The sequence below is a fragment of the Equus caballus genome, chromosome 9 (assembly GCF_041296265.1).
Source record: "Equus caballus isolate H_3958 breed thoroughbred chromosome 9, TB-T2T, whole genome shotgun sequence".
Classification (NCBI taxonomy): domain Eukaryota; kingdom Metazoa; phylum Chordata; class Mammalia; order Perissodactyla; family Equidae; genus Equus; species Equus caballus.
Genome location: NC_091692.1, coordinates 80764830 through 80792633, shown reverse-complemented (window position 1 = coordinate 80792633; position 27804 = coordinate 80764830). Strand labels below are relative to the sequence as shown.

Sequence of the window (27804 nt, the reverse complement as noted above, 5' to 3'; positions counted from 1 at the left end):
GTGTGTTCCTAGTGGTCTTTATTGGATGGCTTAATTAGTTTGAAACTGTAGCACCTACGTCTGAAAACAACAGGAAAAGTTCTACTTTTTTTTTTTTACAGATTCTTTTAAAAACAAGATGGATTCTCGTCGACTTGTAATTTAAGTCCTACCTGGTGAATTAGATTAATAGTCAAGATCATTTTGCTATATCACATGCTTTCAGTTCCTCTAACATTCCAAGCTAGTTGGGGTAGACTCCACCAATCTTTGCTAGGGGCTCAGCTCAAACGTTACCTCCTGTGAGAAGTTCTCTCTGATCATTCTCATCTAAAGCAGCCATCTCTCCCTCCACTCCCACCCCGTCAACCTATTTTATCTTTATTTTTCTCATCACTCTCTGAAATTATCTTATTCAATTGTTTGTTTATGACCTGTCTATGCCCATTAGAATCTAAGCTCCAGGAGAGAAGGTACCACGATAGCTCTGATAGCCGCAGCACCCTACCTGGCACTTAGCAAAGCCCTCACAAATATCTTCCGAATGAATGAACATACGAGGAACTACATACCGTTTGTTCCTCTTTCCCCTTTAAACACCCTCCAAGTGGACTCACCTGGGTTACACTTCGGCGTGAACTCGGTGGAGGGCGTTCAGCCTCGCCATTGGCTGGAGTATTGCCGTTGCTTCTGGCAACCACTGTTTCCCACCAGTCGTGTCGCCCCCCGCCTGGCCCCGCCCCTCATCACCCCGCCCCCAGGACCGCCGAGCCTCGGCCCAGGTGTAAAAAACGGTGCTGGCCCTTTAAGCGGCGGACGTCTAGTCGACGTCGTCCGCGGCCGCCGGAAGGGGAAGTTTCGCGGCCGAACGCTCCCTCGCTGGTCCGAATTCGGTGGCGCCACGTCCGCCGGTCTCCGCCTTCTGCACGGCGGCTTGGGCGGCTTCCGCGTCGACACCTTCCACTCGCGGAGCCGGCCGCGTCGTGAGGGGGCCGGGACGGGGAGTCGGGCGGCTGTGCGCATCCTGGCCACCTAAAAGGCGAAGATGTCGGACATCGGGGACTGGTTCAGGAGCATCCCGGCCATCACGCGCTATTGGTTCGCCGCCACCGTCGCGGTGCCCTTGGTGGGCAAACTCGGTCTCATCAGCCCGACCTACCTCATCCTCTCGCCCGAAGCCTTCCTCTATCGCTTCCAGGTAACTGCGCTGACCAGCGACGGGGGCAGTGGAGACTACAGGTCCCACGCGCCCCCGCGGCGGCGGAGCCTGGACCGGCATGTTGGGGGCGCGCGGTGCTTTGTGGGATTTGTAGTGCGGTGGCTCCACCGGTTTAGGGCGGGGTCCTGTGGTCGAGGGCGAGGTGGAGGCCAAGGGGTCTGGAGCGAGGGCCTGGGCAGCTGGAGACGTGGAGATCTGGGTTTGGCCCGGTGGAAAGGGACTGATTTCACCCTTCTGTTAAGATTGTGCTCCCCGTCCCCTGCGCTTAGAGAAGGCGACAGTGGGAAGGTAAGTCTGCGATAGTTGTCTGTCTGTTGGACGCTGGTGGTTAACAGCCTGGGTCCACCAGGAGCAAGTGCTCTCTGACCTCCCTCTGTCACCCACGTCGGTGGCATGTAGATGTCAACTTGCCCAATATCCCGCTGAGTTCTTCCTATGCTAATGGAAGGGTTTTTTCCCCTATAGGAGTGATTTGAGGTCAGAGGTGCAAAGAGTGAGTTTATTTGTCTGCATTTCCCCCAGGCCCTGACCTAGTATCTGGCATTGTAGTAGTTGAGTGTACGAAGGAATAAGTAAAGAGTAAATTGCTCCAGAAATGGAAGGCCTTGTTAATTTTTTAAGCGTGAGGAAACAGTCCAGAGTAACATTCCTGGCAAAAGAATATTAGTTTCTTGGAGGTTATCTTTATTCACTGGATTCTGTGATTTAAATCTTTAACCAGTGGCAGGTTAGATACTAAGATCTGACATTAATTTCAACAAATTTCTTGGCCTGTGGATAACCCTCTCCTTTCTTCCTCCTCTTCACTGGCTATGTCTTAGTTTTCTTTGCCGGTTCCTCATGTTCGTGACTCTTCAATGTTGTGATGTGCCCCAGGGGTCAGTGATAGGACCTGTTCTGTACTCTCTCCCCAGGTGCAGTGATCTCAGTTAGCTTCATGGCTTTAAATACTTTCTATAAACTGAAGGCTCTCAAGTGCAAATGTACATATTTGCAGTTCAGATCTATCTCCTGATTTCCAGATTTGTAAATACCAGTTGGGTGACTAATAGGTGCCTCAAACGTAGTGTCCCAAACCGAATATCCTTGTCCTAAATAGCAACTCCATTATTTCAGGAGCTCAAGCTAATAGTAATGGAGTCATCCTTGACTTCCCTTTCCCTCACACTCCAGTCTGGCAGCAGTCTGTTTACTGTGCTTTAGAAATATGTCCAGAATATAGTCCCTTTTCATTTTCAATTGCAAGCCATTATTATTCCAGCCTTGGTCCTTTCGATATTATCTCTAGACAGCTGGAGTGATCCTTTTAAAACATAAATCAAGTCCTGTCAGTCCTCTGCCCAGAACCTTTCAGTGTCTTCTCAACTCGATGAATAAAATCCAGTCCTTTCAGTGACCTGCAAGGCCCTCTGCTGCCCCTCTGACCTCATCTTCTGCTGCTCTCCACCTTGTATGTTAGGTTCCACAGTGGAATCTTTGCTGTTCCTTCAGCAGCTAACTCAGTCTCTGCTCAGGGCATCTGCACCTGTTTCTCTGCTTGAGGAAGATAACCATGGTTGACCTCCTTACCTGTCTCAAGTCTCTGCCCAAATGCCACCTTAATGGCCACGCCACCAATCGCCCTACATAAAATAGTACCCCTCCTTCACTCCGTCTTGCTTCCCCTTAATTTTTCCTGCTACATATCACCCTTTGGTATTTCTTAGTCCGCTTCCCTTCAGAAAATAAGACTCCATAATAACCAGATCTTTGTCTTGTTTACCACCATCTTTGTTACCTAGAATACTGCCTGGCACATAGCGGGTGCTTATATATTGGTTGAATGTGTGGAAATAATTGGGTACTTGCTAGTGCTGGGCACTGGAGATATAGTAGTGAATAGGACAGAAAAAGCCACAGCTCCCACGAAGAAAATAAGAGAAAGGCACGGGATAGTGAGTGACTTCAGGATGTAACATTGGAGAGACTGGGCCAGCAAGGTGTCAGAGAAGATGTCTGGACTGAAATCTGAATGATGAGCTAGCTTTGGGAAGGTCTGGCTCTGGGGACAACCTTCCGGGAAGAAGGAGCAGTCAGTGAAAGGCTCAGAGACAGGTGCTAGAAACAGAAGGAAGACTGGATTGTCAAGAGTCAGCCGTGGGGATGATGATTGGTAGATGAGGACAGAGATAGCCAGTGCTGAGTACAATAAAACGAAGATGGACAGGGAGGCCGGGGCTGGAGCTTCTGGGGCTTTGTGGTTTGAACTTTCCTGTGAAGACGCCAGGAAGACTTTGGAGCCTTTTGAACAAAGGACCGACAAGATCGCCTTGACTATGATGTGGGATGGTCTTGGTCTCTGGGGTCGGGGAGAGGGAAGAATCAAGTTAAGAGGCGGGAGAGATGGTCTTTTGGACCAGGGCGGCTGTGAAGACAGAGAAGAGTGGATAGATTTGGGAGCTGGAGTGGACAAGATTGCAGCTGAATGGATCGGAAGGGTGAGTGGGTGAAGGAAGGAGGACTCAGCTGTCACTGTTTGCACGGTGCGTCAGGGAGCCCTTCGCTGAGACTGGAAATGTTTAGGAGGCTTAGGTTGGGGTCGGGGAGGATATGGATTTGAGAGTTATGTTTTGTCCACGTTAAGTCTAGAGACGCTTCTTAGGCATCCAAGTGGAGAAGTGGACAGTCGGATATTAGAATAGGATTTGGGCCTGCAGCCAGATTTGCATACTGTTTTCTGTTTCTTTGCTTTGGTAAATATTTGTTGACTGAGTGAATGTTGTACACTTTGTGCCTGGTGGCATGTTGGGTAATGTGCATGCATGCAGAGCAGTCGTTGTAAATCAGTTTGTGAGGAGGACCTGCTCCAAACTGGCTCTTTCACCCTTCTTGCAAAATCTTGCTCACTTCTGTAGTCAGATTAGTAAAATAAGAAAGCTTTTCTAATAGACTACAGGTGTATGTTAAAAAGGGGTGACCGGATTAGAGTCATTGTTTGCGTCATGCCTTTCGTGGTTTTCCCATCTTCCTTACGTTGTTTCTTGAGGGCTTGTTATCCTGAGACTGGGGAGAAGTTGCTGGAGGCAGGACGGTGCACTGACTGCCCAGATGTGAAAAGGCCAGTATCTGCTATGCCTTCTTTTTGCTACTCGACCCCTACGCCTTCCGGACAAGTATAGCTTTCAGACCCACCTGGAGGAACTTGTATGCAAATGAAGCAGTTGAAAGAAAACCTCCATCTTTGAGGCTGATGTGCGAGACGACAGCTTGTGGTGTGTTTTCTGCTGGAGGCTTCTCTTTCCCTTAGAAGCTGGATCTTTACCAGCTTAAAAAATTGGGGATGATTGATTTGGAATTGTGGATTCATGTTGGAAGTGACAGAAGTTACTTTTCCTCCATATCTGTCAATTCTCTGAGTAGCTTGTTGGTTTGGAACTCTGAAGTTTAAAATGTTATTTTCTTGGTTTGGATAGGTGGAAACATAGGCGTGTGTTAAGATTTACTATCCTGTTGTCCACAGTTCCTAGTCGCTCACGTCTAGCACGCATCAATCAAATAGTTGACAGTGATGAAATGTGATCATATTGGTCCCTGATTAACTAGAAGAGGGGGCAATTTCCTGTTGCCCGGCTGGTTTCTGAGATTATGTCTCCCAGGGCTGCCTGCATGGAGATATTTCATTTCTTTGGACAAAATAACATCTCCGCCTTATATCTGTACTGTGCTTCTCCATATGTTGTTGCATTCAGCTCCCACAATCATCCTGAGATAAGTGTTACCCCAGTTTATAGACAACTGTAGTTTCAGTTTCTATTTTGGTGAGTCGAAGATGGTTCTAAGCTCTCTTGTTTAACTCCTTTGCATAATATCTACCAAAACACATAGTTGTGTTTAGCAAAACATTTTTGAAGGTGATTTTTTTCCAAATCAGTCATAGCAAATAATTTTTTCTTTTTTGTTAGAGTAGAAAGACCATGGGATTTCAAGGTGTTGAGTCATGTTCTGCAGGCCTGGCTCAGCCCCTTACTCAGTGTATGCCCTTAGGCAAGTTATTTATCCTTTCTGAGCCTGTTTCTTGACCTAAAAATGCAGATAATTTGATACCATATTAACTCTGCTCTAACTCTGTTGGTTATAAGATGCTCTATCAATTTAATACAACTTTTTGGAGGGGGAGAAAAGTAGAAATTACATTAAATGAATATATTGATTGTAAGACACATCTTAATTTTAGAAACACAAAAATGAGCATCTTCAAATTGAGGAAATACGTTATCTACTTCAGGCCTCTGTTATATAAAACTCAGGAGAAATGTTTGTAAAGTGCCCAGTAAATAGACTGATAAATAATCTATTAAAAAATGATGCCTATCTTAATTTATTAGCTAATGATAATTCCTGCCATTACTGCCTTTTCTCCTTGGGCAGTAAGATTCTCATTTTAATTTGTAATTGAAATTGAAGTGTAACTGCTGGATTGTTATCCTACATTGCCCCCTTAAAAAGGCATCCTGACTTGAAACGGGAAGATAGGATCTCTCAATTTCTCTAATTTGTTTCCAGGAATTAAAAGAAATGGCACTGACCAAATCTGTGACCGGGCCTCGCAGTCGTATTTGCCAAGCTTTTGCTCATGTTTTCACATTTAACCCGATGACAACAACCCTAGCAGATTGATTTAAGAGTGTATTAGGGAAGAGAGACGTATACACATTTAACCGGAAGAGGAGTGAACTTGGTCTGTAGGCTGAGCAAGGAAGTAGCCTCAGGGTCTGCATTTAGAACTTCAGTGGCTGGTGTTTTGCTGTGTGCAGCTTTCACTCTTCCCTTAGCGGTCCCATCCACCTTAGACAGTTGTGCTGTGCTCTGCAGATAAGGTTAACCATTAGATCATAGCTTTGTTTTCTAGCTTTTTATTGGGTTACAGTATATAAGCAGGAAAGTGTGTGTGTTATATATTTATAGCTTGTCGAAGTTTCAAAAACTGAATACCTATACATAACCAGCACCCATATCAAGAAATAGGACATTACTGACACCCCCAGAATCTTCCTTCTGGGCACTACCCCCTCCAAGGATAACTAATGTCTTGACTTAATACGCTAGATTGTTTTCGCCCTTCTATTTACTTTCTATAAATGAAATTACACAGTGTATGTATTCTTTTGTGTTGAAGCTTCTTTTTAACAGTGTGAGAGTCACTCAGATTGTCGCATGTGGTTATAGATTGCTCATCCTCAGATTCTTTCATTGTGTGAACTGACCACCATTTATTTATCCATTCTGCTGGTCAGGGGCCTTTTGAGTAGTTTCCAGTTTTTGCTATAATGAATAGTGCTGCTGTGAACATTCCAGTACGTGTCTTGGTGAACACAGGTATGCATTTCTGTTGAGTATATACCTAGGAGAAGAACTGATGGCTTCTCCTAGCTCTTTTAAAGTCCTCAGTTGAGATTGAGTGTCTTTCATTTGTTTTTCTTGCTTACCTTGTGTGTCCAAAAAAAAAAGGCCACGCTTTGCTAGCATCAGCATTTGGCATATGGGCGCTCATCTTCTTTTTTTGTTTGGTGACCACTGTAGACTTTCTTAACTCCAAATCAACCAGTCCCTATTGTTTCGGAAAAATCTTTGTTTTTGGTACTTTAAGAACCCCGCTGTAGACTCTGGATGGCATTTGTCATTATTCGGTGTTTGTAAGTAGCAGATTGTTTGGGAGATTTTACTTCAAGGATGGCTGCCACCCGCTCTCTCAGTGGAAGCTGGTGGACTGGTAGCTAAAGAGCCATGTCTTATGCTTTTTGAAGGCCTTCTATGGGCTCCTTGCTTTTGTGAAGTGAGGAACTCTGGGCCGATTACCTAAACTCTAATGAAGGCCCAGCTCTCCTCATGAAAGCACTGGGATGACTATGGTTCTGGCCTTGGCATTGCTGTGGGGTTAACACGAGATGCTTCCCTCCATGCTCTTGTCTGTCTACAAGTCCCGGGCTTTGGCTCTGCGCCTGGCTACCTCTAAAGGGATCTGAGAAGGCTTTCCAGGGTGAAAAGTGCCTCCCCCACTGCCTGCCCTGAGAATAAAAGCTGTTTCCTCATCCTAACTATTTACTTACAGGAGGTAGGGTGGGGATTTACCTGGGTGCCTTCAATGGGGATTGCAGAAATATGCTACATTGTGTCTTTCTGAAGAGGTGACCTATGTCCTGGTGTTTTCAAATTATAATTTTAAAGTAATACAAAAATAACATTAAGTCTCTTAAATCAATGAAAGCAAGTATAACTCAAGGGTAAACTTAATGAACGGGTAAAATAAGTGAGGTATTTTGACAGACACTGATTTCCAAAGCACAGGTGCACACTGTGGCTAAAAATAGTGTCGTGTCGTCAGTGTTAGTGAAAAATGTAGTCTGAAAAGACTAAGGTTTCTCTTCCAAAATCAGCCTTGAGTAACTTAGAGGAACAGGAGAGTAGTTTAAAATGTGAATTTGTAAAAACCAGGTCAGTATGTGTTCCCTAAAAGATTATGATAATCATACACCCACACGTATATATTTTTTTAAGCACATTTTTAATCCACTTTCTTAATTCCAACCTTTTACAAAATCTGTGAGATGAGGAAGGCGAGAGTCATAGGACAAATGTCACTGGGTAGTTGAACACGCAGACCCAGAAAGGTCCAGACTTTCCCAAGGTCCTGTGGTTACTTAAGAGCGAAGGCCAGGGCTGGCTTCCTTCTGGTCTTGACTCCCAGTGCTTTTCAGAAGCAGAGAGAATCAGGGTTATACTAGTGTAGTAGTACTGAGAATTTCTACTAATTCTAATTGTACTGCACAATAATGATGTCACTTGTGAGAGGCAAAGTAAAAACAGGGGTTTAGTATCGTAAACCCTGGAGTCCACCTGTCTGGGATAAAATTCTAGCTCTACCACTCACTTACTAGCCGTGACTTAACCTTTTCTCATCTATAAAACCCACCTCCTGAGTCACTGCATGTAAATGAGCGGAATAGCACACTATTGTTTTTTTTTTAAACTGTTAACCAAAGTAGGGCATGTATTAGTATATCATTCCTCTTTCACAGATGGAAATTGAGGCTCAGAGATGATAACTTGTAAGCTAAGACTTAACTCTAGGTCTTCTCAGATCATTTCCAGTGTTTTTCATTAGACTGTACTATTTCTATGATAAGGTTGTGAACAAACCAAAATTAATTTGAACCTCTTTTGTTTTACTGGTTTAAAAATATAGGGTTCTTGGAAAGTCACTTTTTGGGTATATAAAGTGCATTTTCCTTCGCCGGAAATTAAGCACTGAGGGTTACATTCCTATAGTATTTGGAGAATGTGACTTGCCAGCTGTGTGTCTGGCCAGGCCCCGCAAATCGTGTCCTCCATTCCAGCCACACCCCAATTGTTAGCAATATCCATTCGTTTATTGTGCTCTTGCAATTGTTTAGAACTTTGCCCTTGTTTTTCCAAGACCAAACTTCCCCTACCTTGTGCCCCACTCTTTGCTGCTTTGAACAACCTACACCTGTTGGGAACTCCTTGATGCAGGGGCCATCGCTTTCACGCTTGTGCAATAAGACACACAGCTCTCAAGCCAAAAACCAGCCTGCTTGCATTTCCAAAAGCCTAGAAAGGCCATCTGCTTCAACCACTATTATGGAACATTGTTCTGGAGGTACTAGCCAGTGAATTAGACAAGAATGGAATGAGATACAAAAGTTTATTTACAGATAGAGTTGTATACTTGGAAAGCCCAAGAGGCTCAGTTTTCAAATATTACAAACAATAAGATCATTCAGCTTTGCTGGTCGGGTATAAAAAGAGGTAGAAAGCAACAGTTCTATAGAAAACTATAAAAGCTATGAAAGACTTCTTCCTGGCTGGAAATTGTATCAATATCACAATGATATCATAAAGATGTCGATTCTAGTTCCTTTAGAAAAATAAAATATTGAGACTAGCCAAGAAAATTGTGACAAATGTGTACGAAAAATGGGAGGGGGATTATTTCATTATGTAACTTTACCAGATATTAAAACATTATAGAACTAAAAGTTATAATAGCTTGATATCAGTATAGGAATTCAATTCCAAACTGAATAGTCTAAAAGTAGGCCTTACTATAAAAGGGAATAAATATATGATAAAAGTAGCTTTTCAAATCAATGGAGAAAAGATGGGTTACTCTGTAAATAGCATTGGGAAAACTGAGTCTAGAAAAATAAACGTCGAATCTCTTCCTTACTCCTTAGATGAACCAGGAATGTACTACAGTAAAACCATGAACACTATATTCTTGGAGTGGAGAAATATCTTGTAAGCATGATAGATGATGGGTACATTTGCCTACATTAAATTAAACTTTTACATGTCAAAATACAGCAAAAATACCATAAAAGCCTAAGTCTAATGACACACCAGAAAATATTTGCAACACTGAGAAAGGGAAATTTCCATAATATATAAAGAAAAGCAAATCTAGCAGAAAAATGAAGAAAGGAAATGCTAAAGTTTTAAAAAATGTGATTGGTAAATGTAAAATACACTAATGGTTAGGGTGTAGAGAAAAGACAGCGCATATCTGTATTTTAGAAGGGAGTATAAATTGATTAAACCTTTTGGTAGGCATTTGGCATTAAATGTGACTATCTGTTGATCTAGTAGATTGGCTCACAGGATTTCATCCTACACATAAATGTTTAAAGAGGATATTCTAGAATATTCATTGTGGTATTGTAACAGTTTACATGAATTTTGGACATCCACATAAAAGGAATACTGTGTGGCCAATACAAATATTTTGTCAGGGGAATGAAACAAGATATAGAACAGTACAGGATAAGGAAGGATGAAAAGGACTGAATAATAGTAACACATAGTGTAATTATTTGAAAGAAATACAGGGGTGGGCCTGGTGGCATAATGGTTAAGTTTGTGCACTCTGCTTCAGCAGCCCAGGGTTCACAGGTTCAGATCCCAGGCGCGGACCTACACACCGCTGGTCAAGCCACGTTGTGGCAGCATCCCACATACAAAACAGAGAAAGGTTGGCACAGATGTTAGCTCAGCGACAATCTTCCTCAAGCAAAAAGAGGAGGATTGGCAACAGATGTTAGCTCAGGGCCAGTCTTCCTCAACAAAATAAATAAATAAAAGTTATTTTAAAGAAATAGAAGAAACTGCTCTGTTGCTAGAAAAAGAACTGGGAGACTGAGGGTGAGGAGAGAGGCTTACTTCTCCCTGTAGACTTTCCTGTAATTTTTTTTGATGGGGGGGAGGTTAGTATTGTAGTGTCATGTATCCACAATGCCTAAATAGCACAGTGGTTTGAATAAAAATTCCTATTTTACTTCTACCTTTTGACTGTAACATTTTTTGACAAAGTTTGTCATCTCAGTATATTCTTTTCCTAAATAGAGATATTACTGCACTGTTGGAAATTGTCTTTGTAATTCTTTTTTGACAGGCTTGACTGTATGCCTGGTCCCAGTAAAGACTAACCATATACTTCTAAAGTTTTGATTTTTTCCCAACTTGTTTCAAAATACTTATTGCTTATTTTATAGTGTCATTTTATTCCATTGATTTGCACACTGATATGATTGTAGCTGATGTGAACTTTTCTGCAGTTGTTTTCTTGAATTCTATTAGTGGTGTCCCTCTGCTGGCTGTCATCATTGAGGAGAATGTTTTGCAAGGGTTAATTTTGTTTAGTTAAAAGAAAAAAATTAATTAGGTTTAGAAAAACTAATGGCCGTGTTTCTTTTGATTTGGACAGATTTGGAGGCCAATCACTGCCACCTTTTATTTCCCTGTGGGTCCAGGAACTGGATTTCTTTATTTGGTCAATTTATATTTCTTGTATCAGTATTCCACACGACTCGAAACAGGTATGTTGTCCGTAGTTGTTTTAAGTATTGTTTCTGTCTAACTGACTAATCCATATGTTTACTTCTTGGAGGAATTTTGAGGGCAGTTAGTGTATATAAGGAAATGGCATAATGACTGGAAATGGTCAGTAGGTAGTAACTATGGCAGGATGTCCTCGGCACTTAGATTATTCCATTTTTAATCCTCCAAATATCATCATGAGGTGTAAGTAGCAGTGTCAGCATTTTATAGGTGAAAAAAATACAAGACCAGCGGTTTACCCATCTTGCCCATGTTCTTAGTGTCTGAGCTTTGTATCTCTCACTTAATTTGACATCTCACTCATTTCTGTCACACAACAGTCCTTGTCCTTTGATGCACAATTGGGCTGAAGTATATATATCTCCAGGGTGGGGATTGAAAAACACTGCTTCATGCAATTAAAAGCCTAGGCTTATTCTCTGTTACTGAAACAGTCGACTTTAAGATATATAGCCAGGATTGAATAATATAGTAGTTTATCAGATGTGACTACCTATATGATGCTATGAATAAGCTTTTTTATGAAAAATCTTTTCATAAAAATTTCTTGCTGAATTGTTATTTATTTCCTACAATACCTTATATGCTGTTCTGAGTTGCTTATACTGAGAAGCAATAAATTGATACTGCTGTGTCAAAATGTGAGTATAATTTTGTTAAGCCTAAATGATTTTGAAAAGTTGGCTGACTTCAAAGACTTTATAAACCTGTGGGCTGTAAGCTCAGGATGGAGGATTCTGAACCACCCTTTAAATCATAGTCAGTTGGAGAGTTGCGAATCAGTATCATGACTGTGGGGAAATAGAAGGATGGGCCTTTGGTGTCAAATATAATTTTTCCTTAAATTGGCATTTGCTACTAGGTGCTTTTTAAAAAGGAAGAAAGCATTATAGTAAAACAAAGTGTCAGATCATAGACTTCTACTACAGGAAACCTATTTCCATAGTTTTGTAGAGGAAGGAAAGGGGATTCAAGGAAGTAAAGTGACCTGTCTGAGGTGAAACTGACAAACAGGACTCTCACCACCATGTCAGGGGTTTGAACCTTAAATCTGTCACAATGTGTGATTTTCATGCTCCCTTGTCCTGGCTGGGCCTGATTATGATGTTGAATTGCTTAGCGATCTCCCCCTCTGATATAATTTAATTGAGGATAAGTTGTTAGGGTAGTTTTTTTTTTACATCAGTAGTGAACTCTAGATTAAACATGGGTGATCCATGACCCAATTTTTAAGAATTTTATTATGGAAAATTTTCAAACATATACAAAATAGAAAGGTTAATGAATCTTTTTTATTTTATCGAGATAAAATTCACATAACATAAAAACTCACTGTTTTGACCATTTTAGAATGTATGATTCAGTGGTCTTTAGTATATTTGCAATGTTATGCCACAATCACCATACCGATTTCAAGGCATTTTTCATCACCCCTCAAAAAACCCAAAGCAGTCACTCTCCATCCCCTCCCAGCCCCTGGCAACTACTCATCTGCTTTCTGTGTGTGTGGATTTGCCTGTTTGGAACATTTTATGAGTCCTTTTGTGACTGGCTTCTTTCACTTAGCATGACATTTTCGAAGTTCATCCATGTTGTAGCGTGTATCACTATGAACTCTTTTTAACCATTGCTCACCTTTAACCATTATCTTATACCCAGTCTTATTTTATCTATATCTGGGTCTGTCCCCCTGCCACTGATAATTTTAAGCATAATGTCAGACATGTATCATTTCATCCATAAATATTTTAATATTTACCTCTGAAACACAAGGACTTAAAAGATAATCATAATACTATTATTAAACCTAAATTACAATAATTCCATGATCACTTTTTATTTGTAAATTGTCTTCTCTTGGTTATTTAAAGTCTTTGAACCCATTTACTCATCCCTACTATCTGGTCAGGTAATGTAACTGATTTGTCATACCTGAATAGTGCTTAAGATAAATCTTTAGGATTACTAGGCCATTGATCTCTTTCATTAGTTCTAATTCTTAGAAGTTGCCCCCTATTCCTTACTATCCAATCACAGAGCATTTTGAAATTCTAGAGCCGAGAGGCATTTTTCAGAATAGTTTTATTGATATGTAATTCACATACCGTACAATTCCACCCATTTAAAGTGTATAATCCAGTGGATATTTGTAGAGTTGTGCAATCATTACTACAGTCAATTTTAGAACGTTTCATCGCCCCAAACAGAAACGCTGTACCCATTAGCATCCGCTCCCCATTTCTATTCAATCTCGTCCTCCCCCCTACCTCTTAGGCAACCGCTAATCTACTTTCTGCTTCTTTAGATTTGCCTATTCTGGACTTTTCTTATAAACAAGCTCTCACAATCTGTGATGTTTTGTGACTGGCTTCTTTCACTTAGCATAGTATTTTCAAGGTTCTTCCATGTAGCCTTTTGTATCGCCAAGTAAAACTCCATGGTATGAAATGATGACATTTTGTTTTTCCATTCTTCAGTGGATGGACATTTGACTTGTTTTTATTTTTGGCTGTTATGAACACGGCTGCTATGAACAGTCATGTAGAGAGCAACTTTTGAGATCTTTCCATTTAAATAAGATTTCACAGACAACACAACAGTGGTCTGGAGAGGTGGCGACATGCCCCAAAGGTCACAGAGCCGTTGGAGATAACACAGCTCCCACCGGAATCCAGTTTACTGGTTCCCTGTCATTTCTCCACCAGACAGCCTCAAGATAGCATTTTGACAAAATGTTTGCCACCTGCATATTTCCCTGCCTGGCTAAATTAAGTATATAGCAGTGTTGGCTTATTTATAAGGTTTCTGATTTGAACCGGAAGACTGCAATTTGAGACCAGTTAATTTGTAAATTCCCAGTTGGAAGCTTGACAAATAATAAAGTCCTATAGTTTATGTGATTACAAGATTTTAAGTATTCAATCTAAAGAATCCTTAGAAATCACAAAGCCAAAAGCACGTCAAAAGAAGCACAACTACTGGGGTGCCGGCCTGGTGGCGCAGCGGTTAAGTGCGCACCTTCTGCCTCTCGGTGGCCCAGGGTTTGCCGGTTCGGATCCTGGGTGCGGACGTGGCACTGCTTGGCAAACCATGCTGTCGTAGGCGTCCCACATATAAAGTAGAGGAAGATGGGCACGGATGTTAGCTCAGGGCCAGGCTTCCTCAGCAAAAAGAGGAGGATTGGCAGTAGTTAGCTCAGGGCTAATCTTCCTCAAAAAAAAAAAAACAAAAAACCCAAAAAAAGCACAACTATTGATAAAATTCAGAAATTGTGTTAGAATTTCAGCTCTGATTCATCATGGTGGTCTCCTACCATTAAGCATCCTTAATACTGTGGCTAAAATGTGTCTTTGAGGGAGAAATAAGGGAAAGAAGGAGAGACTTTTGCTAGAAACCTTTTTTCTTTTAGATAAACTTTTTTTCTCTCTTTCTGACACTTGTTAGGATAAGTGGTGCATAGGTCCACGCCTGGGATCTGAACCTGTGAACCTCAGGCCACCGAAGTGGAGCATCTGAACTTTGCCTTTGGGGCATGTTGCCACCTCTTCAGACCACTGTTGTCTTGTCTGTGCGACTTTGCCACCGGCCAGCCCAGGGTTTTTTTTTCAGTTGTCTATATGTCATGTCATTGCGATGGGGCAGAGGGGAGGGAAGGCGCCTTTGAGCTAGAGTGACCTTCCGGTCGTCGGTTTCTTTTCTCTGCCTCTCTTCTAATCTTCCAGCCGAAGGCGTGAGGAGTCATCCTTAGAAGGGAGAGCTGGGCTGTTGTTGATCATTCTGCCCAGCAGTAAGACAGAGGCTGGGGTATGGTATAGTGACCAGAGCGTAAGCTAGTTAGTAGACTTCACGCCGCTTTTAACAATCCACGTGACTTGGGTCATGTCATTTATTTCCTTATCTGTAAAAAGAGGGCATTGGTCTTTCCATTCCTACCTCGCAGACGTGGTATGAGGGTTAAGAGTCAAAGGCGCTGGAGAGTTTCAGTGTCCCCTACTCCCCTCCATCATTTTCCCTTGCTGGAATGTAGGCTCCTGGAAGATGGAGACTCAGTCTTCTCCGTCAACCCAGTGCTGGACTAAGTGGTAGAATGTGTATGTGTGTGTGTGTGATAATAATAATAACAACAACACAACAACTCTAAGTACCTCCCAGCGTAGTCATGGTGAGGGGACACAATGGCAGGCAAAACAGACATGGTTCCTCCCCTGACAGAGCTTGTGGTCTGGTGGAGGGAGAAGGGATTAACCAAGTAATCCCAAATATGTCATCAGGTCAGTCATGATGAGCGCCATGAAGGGCAGTCCGACAGGCTGCGAGGGTCTGCAGGGGGTGGGGTCTTGGTAGCTGTGGAATTGACTGTGCTCCCTTTGGGTCTGTTTGGCCTGTGCTGGTCAGAGCGTGGTACTTGCTGGAATTCAGTCAGGAGAGCACAGGCTAGCGTTGATACTCAGTGACTTCGTTCAGGGCCCTGTTGCAGACACGGTTTCAGATATTTAAGAAAATTTACTTTTTTTGTGGTTTTAAAATATTCTCACTTTTGCTTTCTCTGTAAGTTTTTCAAATGTTTCTCTACCTACAAGTTCATTTGTTCTGAAATTCTGAACCATGATGTTTGGCTTGTTTTCGTTTCCAGGAGCTTTCGATGGGAGGCCAGCCGACTATTTATTCATGCTCCTCTTCAACTGGATTTGCATCGTGGTATCCTTCAGTCTGTTGTTTTGGGCCAGAAATAAACCATTTTTTTTTCAGGTTTGGGGACATAGCCAGTATTCTGTACAACATTTCAAATTACAGTATTTGCTTCTTTGTTTACTATAGTTAATAATTAAGAATAATTAAAGTTCTTTTTAAAAGCTAGTAAGTCACAGAGCTCTTGAGTGATGCATCCTCTTGCTATTGCCTTTGTGGGATTTTTCCACATTTGGTCGAGTTTTATTACTGTTCCCCCCCTTGTTCCCAGCTCTCCGTGTTCTCATGTGTGACAGCTTGTTGGCTGCAGCACAAAGAGATTCTGTGCCATGAGACAGCTTTTGAAATCTGTGGTCCTTATCAGAAAATTAATTTACAGCCAACATCCTTTCCCGGCTTCATTGCCGTCCCTGTCTTGGGATCCTAAATAGCCATTCGGTCCCTCCCGAGGTACCCGGCTCCGGGAAAGGACACAGCCAGTCTCTGCTGTGTGTCAGCCGCAGTTGTGAGCAGCTGTCCAGCTGCGGACCATTACAGATGGTGAGGGCAGCACAGGGGCCTTGATGGCTCATGTCCTGTGCAGGGATGGTGAGCTCAAAACTGCTTTGAGGCTTAGCTGTCATTGAAACTTGGCGCAGAGCCAGCAAATGTGGCAGTTCGGATGCCCTTTCCCCTCCTTTAAGAGAAGAAGAAAGTAGTTTTGGACTTCAACCCTGCTCTGGGGCCCTGGGTAGAGTCATCATTTGTTTCTGAGGGCACAGGCGTCTCCATCTTCTAATCGAAGGAGAGCTGCTAAAATGCAGCGGTGAGGCAAGGAAAGAGGACACGAGGGGACCAAACTGAGTCATATGCCGAAGCGGTTAATTTCTGCCATTTCCTAGTCATCGTGTAGTCTGATAGGATATTCATAATGAAGATTATTAGATACCTTTTGTGTTCAGGGTTGCCTTAAGCAACCTGAGCTATAGAGAAGTGTGTTCCTTTGGAACACTGGATTCAGGTTAACTTTCACTAGGTGCAGAAGCCTTTGTCCATGTTTGATCTTTAACTTTATACACCAAGATCACTGGCTTAGCAATGGATATGCAAGTAAGTGTCCTTTGAAACTATCTGTCTGCCCTTTTATATGTTTCCGATTTACTGTTAGTGGCCTTTGACTGAAGTTTACATTGCATTAACTGTGTGGTTCCTTATGTGGTATTTTGAAATGATGGAATTATAGCTGTTTTTACTTTGAAGATCTTACATGAGTTATCTAAACCATTACTTTTCTTGCACATTTCTGGCTTCTTTATTATGTTTGAACATTGAGAATAATGGCTGTCTAGTATTTTCTATGCATGTATGTGGATATATATTTTTTGAAACTTGAGAGTATACGGTAAATAAAGCTTTATTGCCTACTTTTTTCAAGAAAACAGATTTCTGAATCCATCTAAAATAATATTGTGCTATATTTTATTATAGGATTTTGTAGCACACATTGTATGATCAATTAAATAAAAGGATCAGTGTATATTTCTGAGTTGAATTTCTTTTTCTTTTTGAATAGCCATGTGAGAATTTGTTTAGGGGGGAGGTGAAAAGAATAGCGGGGTCACGCAGCCTCTGAAGTGCTTCTGGAACCCTGTCTTGATGTGTTGCGTTCTTTTGCAGTTGCTGATGATTCCTCTGATCATGTCAGTACTTTATGTCTGGGCCCAGCTGAACAGAGATATGATTGTATCATTTTGGTTTGGAACCCGATTTAAGGTACTTCAACCTAGTTGGAAAAATTTCCTGTTCATTTGTCTCTGCAGAAATCCCTCTTCAGTCCAGAGGTGTACTTTCTGACTCGTCCAGAAGAGGTCACTGCAGAGCAGTATTGCATAGGCAAGCCCCTCCTCCCCTCAGTCCCTGTGTTTCTTCAGCCAACCCCGAGCCCTTTGCTGCCTCTTCTCACTCCCTCTGTACTTCAGGCCCCTCCGGTGTGTCCCTGAGTGATCTGCGTATGCATGTAGTAGAGGAGGGAGCTCACGTGGAACCTGCCCTTTTCAAATCTGTTCTTACCACTCCCTGTTATGCATTTTACACTCTAGCTAAAATGGATTGTTTTTTGCCCCCAACACTTCCCTTTGTGCCTTCTCCCACAATTTTCCACCTGTGACATCTTTTCCATTTTCTCCCTCCTGTAAATCCTACCTGGTCTTCCTGTGAGTTGGGACTGAACACATTTCCTGCGTCTCCTTCCTGGAGTTAGTCTTGCCTTTGGGCTCCTGCAGTACTTTTCCTCCTCTTCATGGCACTTGCTGCGTTCTGCCTTCAAGCTGTTTGTGGATAACCCTTTCTGTACTAGTCTGGGAAGTTTTTTTGCAGTTCCTTAGCTCTTGGTTTGATGTCTTAAATCTGGTAAGGGCTCAAATGTTGAATTTATCTGGAGAGCTGTCTTATTTGGGAGAGTTTTAGTTCAAGATATCAGTGTGTAATGAGATAAAAATACAAAGTAATTTTGTGAAATACGTAAAAGGAGAACCTAAAAAGATGGGATATTGTTAGTTTATTGGTAGCAATTTGCTGGTTGGAATCTTAATGTGATTCTGTCAAGGACCATGTTTTGATCGGCATCCGCAGGATACTCATCTCCTTTCTGAAGCTCTTTGTTAGTATTAATTCAGCAGGGCATGTATTGTATCTGAAAACTACAGGCAAAGTCCTCTGTCTCTCCAGTTACTAATATATGAATGAGTATAATTTTAGATAGGACGTTATAAGTACAGTAGGACTGATGCTAGATTGATCCGAGAAAGTTTTGCAGTGACTTTCCAAAGGATTTATAAAAAACCCTCAGTGTATCATTACGCACTCCAGCCCCCTAGCAACTGTATCCTCTTTAGGTGTGGTTATTCATGTTTGTGTATATTCTTTCCTAGGCCTGTTATTTACCTTGGGTTATCCTTGGATTCAACTATATCATCGGAGGCTCGTAAGTGATGTTAGATTTGTTTAATTAGAAATTAATCCTTGGAAGACTTCCATTATCCTTCATCTTCCTTCTCTAGTTAGTCTTTATAAAACTTTAAGAAATCTTGGTATGATGTGTTGGAACCTTATACGCAGGAAATAATTTTGTTTTGATGTAATTGATTAAATTGCAGGGCTTTAAGAACATTTAGCGCTGAATGATTGTTTTTTTATTAGCTTGTTACAGTATGCTTCCATATATGTGTTTTTGAATAAATATTTCTTTCTGAATTCAGAAAGCAATCCAGATTGAGCAAACGTAGACCTCATTTGTGTCTGAGCTGACTCTTCCAAGAACTGTGCATAAAATTACTGTTTTTATCCTTAAGGCATTTCCAGAATGCCTTGGAAGCTGCTCACTAGTCACAGAAATGCAAATTCTCAGATGGGAAATAGTTTTGTAAGTGGTTTGAAAGTATAGAAGTTTTGCCAAATAGGGTCAAATTTCTAGTGTGGAATTAGAACTGAGACTTAGGAAAACCTTTAATGCATCCAGTCAGAATTTTAGAAGGAGGGTATCAAAATGCAACTATTCCAAGAACTCCTGTTTCTTATACTATACAATATTTTTCATGATTTAATAGATTTTAATAATACTCATTCTTATTGCGTCTGACATATCTGCTCTGTATGGTCCTACCTTCTACTGCATATTGATAGGGAGAAATGAATGGATCGAGCGAACAGACTATGTTTAGATCAGAGCGAGTTCTGAGCTTGGTAGAGCTGCCCTGCCACCCACAGGGGCAGAGTCTGGGAGAGGTGGCGAATGTTGACCTGTCCCCGACAGAAATTGTGCTGCGGGCAAAGACAAAGAAGGATATGTACCAGTAATAGTGGGTCTAGAAAACCTTGAAGGGGCCTATATGTAAGCTAGGGGAAAAGTGGAGAAGGTCAGTGTTTACTTGAGGATTACAAGGTGACCCCTGTGATGTCTTACACTCAAGGACACAAGAGGCAAGGGAGAAGTGCTGTGGCTCTGGGAATAAGGGACAGGCCTTATTGTGCCTCCTTTCCTCACTCCCATGCCTCTCTCTTGCCTTCATACTTGCCCATGCTTTGCAAATACAGTATTTATGACTGAAAGCATTCAAAAACTTGCTTTATGACTTTCCCGAGTCTTGAGGCAAGAAGAAACAAAAAACAGTATTTTGAGGATGAGCTGGGGCTCGAAAGAGATGTCAGGGGCAGCTGGCCATGGAGAGCACAGACCCCATTGGTCCAGCAGGACTGATTTCCCTTCTCCCTCGGAATGCGTTTGCCACTCAGACTACAAAAGGGCTCATTGTGGGGCTGTCACAGACTCTGGGGCCCAGAAGTGGCCTACCATGAAGGATCTCTTTCCTGTGCTATTAGTGAAAACTTGCTGCATCCCACTTGACTGCTTGAATGTCCTTAAACTAATTTGTCTCTCTGTTTGCAGGGTCATCAATGAGTTAATCGGAAATCTTGTTGGACACCTTTATTTCTTCCTAATGTTCAGATACCCAATGGATTTGGGAGGAAGAAATTTTCTCTCCACACCTCAGTTTTTGTAAGTGGTTTTTCTCCTCTCATTTCATAGTCATTTTACTGCCCGTGTTCTTAAGCATCCTGATAAAAACTCCATAAGGGGTAGGATTTACCTCTATGTAAATATTTGTTAATAAATATATGTAGATGTTGCTCTGGTCACACAGGAACAGGAAGCCAGGGGTCGAAACCACAGCTCAGTCTTTTCATGGAGCCCTTGGGGCCAGGGGTGCTGACAGCTAGATTCAGGCATCACAGGCAGCATTTCAGCTGCTGAGCGGGCGGGGCACCTATACGCAGCTCCAGTATGCACAGCTTGGGCCAGGATTACAGGCGTCCAGGTTTACCTAAGAGTTTGGCTGAGGAGGGGGCGAGGGGGGTAAATTAGCTCATTAGTTAGCAATTTAAAACATTTTTATATTAAATATTACAGACCAGAATATTTATAGGACTTTTCCAAGTTAAAATGAGAGACTTGCTGTGTGTGGTCCCAGCCCCCTGCGGGTGTGTGCTTGTTCTTTCTCTCCTTGTGGGGTTTACTCAGGTGAGGAGGCCGAGGGCACAGCCTTGGTTCTGAGACAGCCTTGGGCTGGAGTCCCATTCCCCTCATTTATCAGTTTTGACTTGGCGAAAGTTACTTAATGAAACTTCCGAGTGTCAATTTGCAAGTCTGTAAGTTGCAGGGAACCCTGTCTCCCCGGATGGCGGGAGGTCAGGTATGCTGTTGGCAGCACAGTAGCGGGAGCTCAGTAAGTACCAGCTCTCAGCCCCGTTCCCAAAGTTGGGGCTGGAGTGGGATTTTACGAGCCAGATGAGGTGCCGACACACTTAAGCGTGTAAGCAGCATGACCATTCTGTCAGTGAAGCAAAAGGCTGTTGAAGAAGGGGCCAGTGAAATCACCATCTGGGTGTCGCAGCCTGCCTGACAATCACGCCTAATCTCAAGTTAGGGAGATGCAATAATAGCTTGCATTTAAAGGCTTAAAAAAAACCCAACCCTTTCACATCTTGCTCATTTTAATGTTTTGCAGTTTATCATTGTTCCAAGGGGTCCATGAGGGTGGTCAGACTTGAGTGGGCACCCCCTTTATCGGTTGGGGGTAGGTTTTTGAAAGACTTTTATTGTGAAATATAATAAACAGAGAAGTACAATATTGGTTTTTTTTTTTCTTTCTTTCTTTAAGAGCATAAAAAGAAACTTGTTTCTCTTCTGAGCCTCAAGTTGCCTTCAGGCTAAAAAAACAAATGACCAATCTGCTTTCTAATTATCAAAGGACACAGTGACAGCAGGCTTGGAGTTTTGATCTGGGTTTATCAAGTCGGATGGCAGATGCATCAATTAAAAAAAAAACTTGGTGCTTTGGGGGGCAGCCAACAGTTATTTTACTTTAAATGGCCATGTTCTGACTTTAATGGCTTGGAGATATTTCTCAATTGTGGGCAACAAAGTGTACAAGATTCTAGTGGCAAAATCAGAGCGTGCTGCAGCCCGCCTTCCACTTGGGCTTTCTCTGCTGGTGGAAGCCCTTCTGTTAAATTTTGCATAAAGATCAGATGACAAAATGTAGCTCCTTGCAAAAGCAGTAAGTGCTTTGAAATTACCATAAATTTTTGTTGATTATGTATAATTGGGTGTCTTTTTATACTAATTACTTGCATTTAATTTCACTATCCATTTAAGCAGTGGAGATGGCTTCCATATTGTCTTACATCAAGAGGCAAAGCAAGACAGCCCTAGCGTTGCCTTTTTTTAAGCGTTCTATTTTGTTACCTACTTTAGGGGAATGCTGTTATGCTAGAATGTCATGGAGGTTGAGAAACCAGTGCTTGAAAGTGTATTTTGATTTAAAGAGAATGCTATATTTGTTTAAAAAGGAAGATGTGAGTTAGAGAATTCTAAGATGTATCACTGCTCTGCATTCCATTTAGAAAAGCAGACAGATCCTCTTCTCTTCCATATGCAGTTATTCTGTTTAAAACGGGTTTGTTGGGGGCCGGCCCAGTGGCGCAGCTGTTAAGTTCGCACGTCCAGCTCCGCTGGCCTGGGGTTTGCCAGGTTGGATCCCGAGTGTGGACCTATGCTCCGCTTGTCAAGCCATGCTGTGGCAGGCATCCCACATAAAATAGAGGAAGATGGGCATGGATGTTAGCTCAGGGCCAGTCTTCTTCAGCAAAAAGAGGAGGATTGGTGGCAAATGTTAGCTCAGGGCTAATCTTCCTCGGAAAAAAAAAATAAAAGGGAGTTTGTTGTTTTTTTGGGAGGGAGCATGAAGGTATCAGGGGTGATATAAACAAATGAGGGTTCCAGTCACTAAGGGCTGTCACCCAATCACGCTCTGTGTGTCCCTTCTGAAGCAGAAGTCCTGTGATGCAGTAAGTGGGGCAGGGGACAAGCTCCAGAGCCAGGCTGTCTGGGTTTGAAGCCTGACTGTTACTTTAGAAGATCTTGGCTCAGTCTTGCCTCAGTTTTCTTGTTTATAAAATGGGGTAATCGTAGTGCTCATCTCATAGGGTTGTTGTGAAGAGCCGGTGAATTATAAACACACAGTGCAAGGAAATGCCCCATGATACGGTTGCACTCTTTGGCTTTTCTCTGTGGGCGAGTCATCCCTCGTGGTCTATTCTCAGGGCCGTGAGCGCTTTAAACAGGAGGATCAGACCATGGGCTCTGCCTTCAAGCACAGTTTTAAACATTAGGATCTGATAAGTAGAACAGAGTTAAACGCATTTGCAGTTTACTAATGATCAAGGAAGGGAAACAGTTGGAAAAACTGTTGAGAACATAGACTTGGGTGTAAGTTTTCTTGGCTGTTTTGTGACTCTTAATTTGTTAATTTGTAAGATGGGAAATCAGCTGACCTTTCTGGGCCCTGGCTTTCCCACCATCTGTGAGGTGGAAAGAGTGCAGTCCGAGGGTACATTGTGAATATACTTTAAAATGTTCCCCGAACTCCAAGACATGAAGCTTCCTTCTCCCATCTCCCCTGTGGATGCTGTGGAACCCAGCTGCATCGTGGAGACACCATGCAGGGCCCAGACACACAGGCTGCGGGTCTGTCCCTTGAAAATGAATTTATATTGTACCCTTTGATCCAGTTTGATCTGTATTTAGATATACCAAATGCTGTATAGGTGGTTCTCTTTCTGGTTATGGGGCTCATGGGTATACTATTTTTGTTTCCATACTGTTTTGCATGAATTGCTTTTATTATCAGAAAAAAAATTGTTGGAGGGTGAAGTTAGCTGAAAGCTTAATAAATTTAAAAAACTTGAAAAGCGAGTGCCTTCTGTGGTCAGGACTTTGAGCTAAATGCTGAAAAGGCAAAGTTAAGTAAGACATTGTCCTCAGCCTTTCATTGGCCACAGACTAATATAATTCAGTGTGACAGATGCCATGGGAACAGCAGGAAAGGAAGATGGGCTCAGTGGTCAGGGAATTGAGTGGAACTGACTGTGTGCCCTTCTCTGCCCTTGTTTTCTCCTCTCTCTGCTCCAGGTACCACTGGCTGCCCAACAGGAGAGGAGGGGTATCAGGATTTGGTGTGCCCCCTGCTAACATGAGGCGAGCCGCCGATCAGAATGGCGGCGGCGGGAGACACAACTGGGGACAGGGCTTTCGACTTGGGGACCAGTGAAGGAGCGGCCTCTGGCCTGCCCACCACCGCTCTGCTCAGATGAAGTTTCCTGCCAGTGCTGGGTGTACTTAACAACCGAGTTCTAGCTAACGCTGTTGGACCCGACCCGCACTGAATGTAGTCTTTCAGTACAAGACACAGTTTTTTAACTCCTGAAGAAAAATATAAGTGTTCCTCGAGTTTCACGATTCTTGTTCAAGTCCTTACTGCTCTGAAGAACAAATGTCACCTCTGCAAATCTCAGAACCAACTATATTTTTTGGGGTCTTCTCTTCCTTTTCCATCTGAATAATGGGTTTTGGCAGGTCCTGGTCTGCTGGCACCAAGCTGAGCATCGGGTTGGGTCACCAAACCCTTGTTGAAGGGACTCTTACCTCTTTCTTGCACACGTCTCCTTCCTGCTTTTCCCTACTTCCAAATTTGCAGCTAGAGGAGGGTGCCCATAAAATGGTTCTGCTTTTAACAAGCTCTCTTATTTATTGACTTTTGCCAAGGCTTGGTCACAAAGAACTTGTTCACACCGTTTTTTACCCCTTTGGTGGCAGAACGGTACCCATAGGGGAGAAGACTGGAGCAGCAGATGAAGCGCGCTCTCAGCTTTTGGAATTGCTAGGACCTGATATCAGTTGCAACCATTTGCCACGTCTTCAGCCGTTTTTATTAAAATAACACCACTGAGTCAGCGAGGGCCGCAGATTGGTATTAATGGGGCATGAGCATTGTCGCTAGGCATTTTTTCCCTAAGTTGAGTGATCAAAACTGTTGTGGAGTTGCATCTTAGACTGGGGCTAGGGTTAAACTGTGCTGGGCATAATCCCTTTGCATCTCACGTGTGGGGCTTTCTGGCTTTGTGTGTGCCCAATGTAGTTGGGTTGTGTTGTCCTAGAAGGTTCCAGATCACATTTGCCACAGGGAGATGCTCTCTGAGTGGCACCTGGGTATCGATTCCATTTCATTCTCATTCTGGATATATGTTTATGGAGAAGAGTGGATGGGAAAACCTATTTAAATTGTCTGTTTTTAAATCCCCCTTCTCCCTTAATGGCTACACGCTTCTCTTAATTGTGAGGAAAGTGCAGCTCCTCTGTACGTAGATCCTATTTTAAGAGCTAATATAAGCACATCTAAGTGAATCACACAATTTTGGGTTGTAATGACTTTAGAATCATTTGTGGTTGAGGGTCCTTATTATTTTGAGTGGAGTGTACGAGTCACGAATGTACCTCAGCCCAGCTCAAATACCCACAACTCCTTGTCCCAGGTGGGCTTTTTCCATCAGAGCTAGGCTTGTCACCAAATAAAGTTTTTTGAAGGCTGTGATGTTTCACACAGTTCCATATTTTGTTTTTCTTCTGAAAGCAGACTGCTAGGGAGCAGTGTCGAGTGGCTGCCATGCTTTGAGTCACCTGAAAAGGCTTTGCACATTTTGGTCGATTTCTTTTCAGGAAGCATTGTGCACTAACAGGATGACTATTTCTGCCCCACTCTTAAACAGTGATGTGGGTTATCCTAGGAAGTGGGGCTTTGAAAACAGCTTATTTCTAATAAAGTTTGTGTGTACCTCTCCATGTTTAATTTATGTGATAACATAGGTGGGGAGAAGCTGAATCTTAACTGTCATACGTTCTGCTGTTGACCCGTGGCCACAATAAAATTGACTTGTAAAGTTTTAGAAGCCATTATTCCTGTTATGTCGCACATGCAGTCATTGTACTGGAGTGGGAACTCACTGTCTGTAAGAAGAATCTCATGGTAAGTGAGCCAGGCTCTCTCACACCCTCAGCAACTCCACTGCCCGAGAGCGGTGGTTTTTCCAAAGGTTATAAGTATTATTTAGAATTCTTCAGTTCAAGGCAAAGTGTTCATTAAATTCTTCCTCTTAAACGTGTTTAGGAAGCCGATGATTTTATTAAGCTCATCTGGATTACCTATATTTTTGGAATCATTTTAGCTAAGCAAGCTATTTGAGATTTGATTGAGCAAGGCGAGACATGCCAGTGGATTCTCTTTATGAATGAAAAAAAAAATCCTTATTTTGTATAGAGAAATTACCTTTTTGTAACATCCTTTTTATTGGTAAAAATTGTGAATTAAAATGTACAAGTTGACGGTTGTCTGTCGTAAATTTCCACATTCCTACTCTGCCTCCTCTTTTAGATACCGCGTACTTTATGTAACCAGTCTTGGGCGTTTAGGAGTGTCCAGTATTTGTTGCTATTATAATGACACAGCAAACATTTTTGCAGGATTCATTCTCGAAGCAGAATTTCTGGATTCTCATTTTAATGAAGCAGGATGTGTCAGAATATTGGATTGGGAGTCATATTTGATTGTGGCGTGTTTTATGGCATTTCTGTGGCTTTCACCCATGGGTCTGAGTCCTGGAACCCTCCAGAATTAAGTTCCCTTGCCATATAAGAACCCACAGAGACTGGAAGGCAGATGCCATGACATCCCTGAGCCTTTTTTACTTGAGGGTGAACCACCCAAGTTTGTATCCCAGGCCTTAGGCAGGCCCTCTTCATTTATCACAAGGTGGACCCATGAGATGGAGCAGGGCTGTGCACCTTCTGTTACTGGAGAAATACTGGGAAAATGGCAACGCGATCCTGCTTATTTCAGAGGATGGCACATTGCCAGTGTCGTCATGATCTAAGCTGTTTTCTGAGTAACACTGACTTCATAGATGATGTTGCAGTTGCCAACTGCTTCATTCGTAGGCCACTCTGTCTCTGGGGTCCCTTCCCCTTTTAAATTTTCAGCATTAACTTAGTAACAAGGCTTAACCCTTGGGAAAACGTTCTCTCTGCTTCGACTTTTCACTCTCCATGTCTTAAAAGACTGGGCTGAGAAAACGTGTGCTTCGTGGCAGTTTACTGGTTTGCTTTCTAGAGTGGCTCTGGAGATTTTAATTGGAATTGGGGGGAATGTCATGTCATGTCATGTCATTCCTTATGTGTATGGTTTACGCCCAGAATGCATTTCCATATGCTCCCCTTAGTCGCATGCCTCTGTTCCTTAGGGTGGAGTCCCCTTCTTAGCACACCTGGCTGTCGAACTTCATTGTGACAGGTACTTTACAAATAAGTCTCCAAAGTATGGTTTCCCCGTCCAGCTATACCTGAGAATCACTTGGGGCTTTTAAAAAATGCACATTTCTTGCATCATTCCCACTCTGCTTATTTAAAGTTCCCAGTGATTCTGATACTCAACAGGGTTTGGGAACCAATGTTTAAACGAACTTGTGAATTAGGTAGTAGTATGCCCATTTCCAAGGTAAGGAAACTTAAGACTCAGAGAGGTTAAGTGGCTTAAGATCAAGCAGCTAGAAAGTGCAAAGATAAGCTAGAACCTGACTCTGAGTTAAGACGTCTGCTGGGGCTTTGCAGTTGAGGAAGCCAAAGTTCAGAGTCTGGCATCAAGTGGCAAAAAGAGATTCTTTTCTTGCCAAGCTGAAGGCAAGCCAGAACGTTTGGAAACATTAGTGGAAGGTATAAATTAGCTGTCTATCATCCTAGGGGGAATTGCCTTGTGGCCTGGAAAGAAAGAAAACATTTATATATATAAATATAAAATGTAACTAGTTCTCTATTGAGTGGCGCCTGGGCCGATGCAAATGGAACCTGAACTCTGTCTTCTGGCTGTGTTCTCTCTCTTGAGGCAGACAGCCCGGTCCGCTGTAGGGACTCATATTTGTCGAAGAGGGGAACAAGAATTGTAATTAATTTGATAAACTGCTAGAATAGAAATAAGTAAAAAATTGTCTTGGACAGAGGGGTTACGTCTTGGAAGATCAATGGGAAGTTCCAGGCTGAGCTGGGGAACGTGTGGACAATGGAGAACCATTGAAAGCTTTTCACATTTGTTCTTTGAAAA

General features: G+C 42.5%; 2 protein-coding genes across 5 annotated transcripts in view; one reads left to right on the top strand and one right to left on the bottom strand.

Annotated features, from left to right (window-relative positions):
* Positions 1-805, bottom strand: part of TBC1D31 (TBC1 domain family member 31) — an 87167-nt gene extending 86362 nt beyond the window's left edge. Inside the window, exon 1 of one of the 3 annotated variants that reach the window (XM_070221790.1) lies at positions 597-805. The gene's annotated coding sequence lies outside the window, so the exon portion shown is untranslated. The remainder of the gene's footprint in view (positions 1-596) is intronic. The other 2 variants (XM_070221787.1, XM_070221784.1) reach the window with 2 other exon arrangements.
* On the top strand, positions 102-26036 carry DERL1 (derlin 1). 2 transcript variants are annotated; one of them, XM_001916266.5, is made up of 8 exons: positions 102-1177; positions 10959-11070; positions 15726-15790; positions 16844-16870; positions 17438-17533; positions 18691-18743; positions 20205-20315; positions 23790-26036. In XM_001916266.5, the coding sequence occupies exons 1-8, from the start codon at positions 1025-1027 to the stop codon at positions 23926-23928; spliced, it is 756 nt and encodes a 251-aa protein (XP_001916301.1). In that variant the 5' UTR covers positions 102-1024; the 3' UTR covers positions 23929-26036. The 2 variants fall into 2 exon arrangements, with proteins under 2 accessions (XP_001916301.1, XP_023504677.2); XM_023648909.2 differs by having other exon boundaries at positions 850-1486.
* Positions 26037-27804: the final 1768 nt, after the last annotated feature.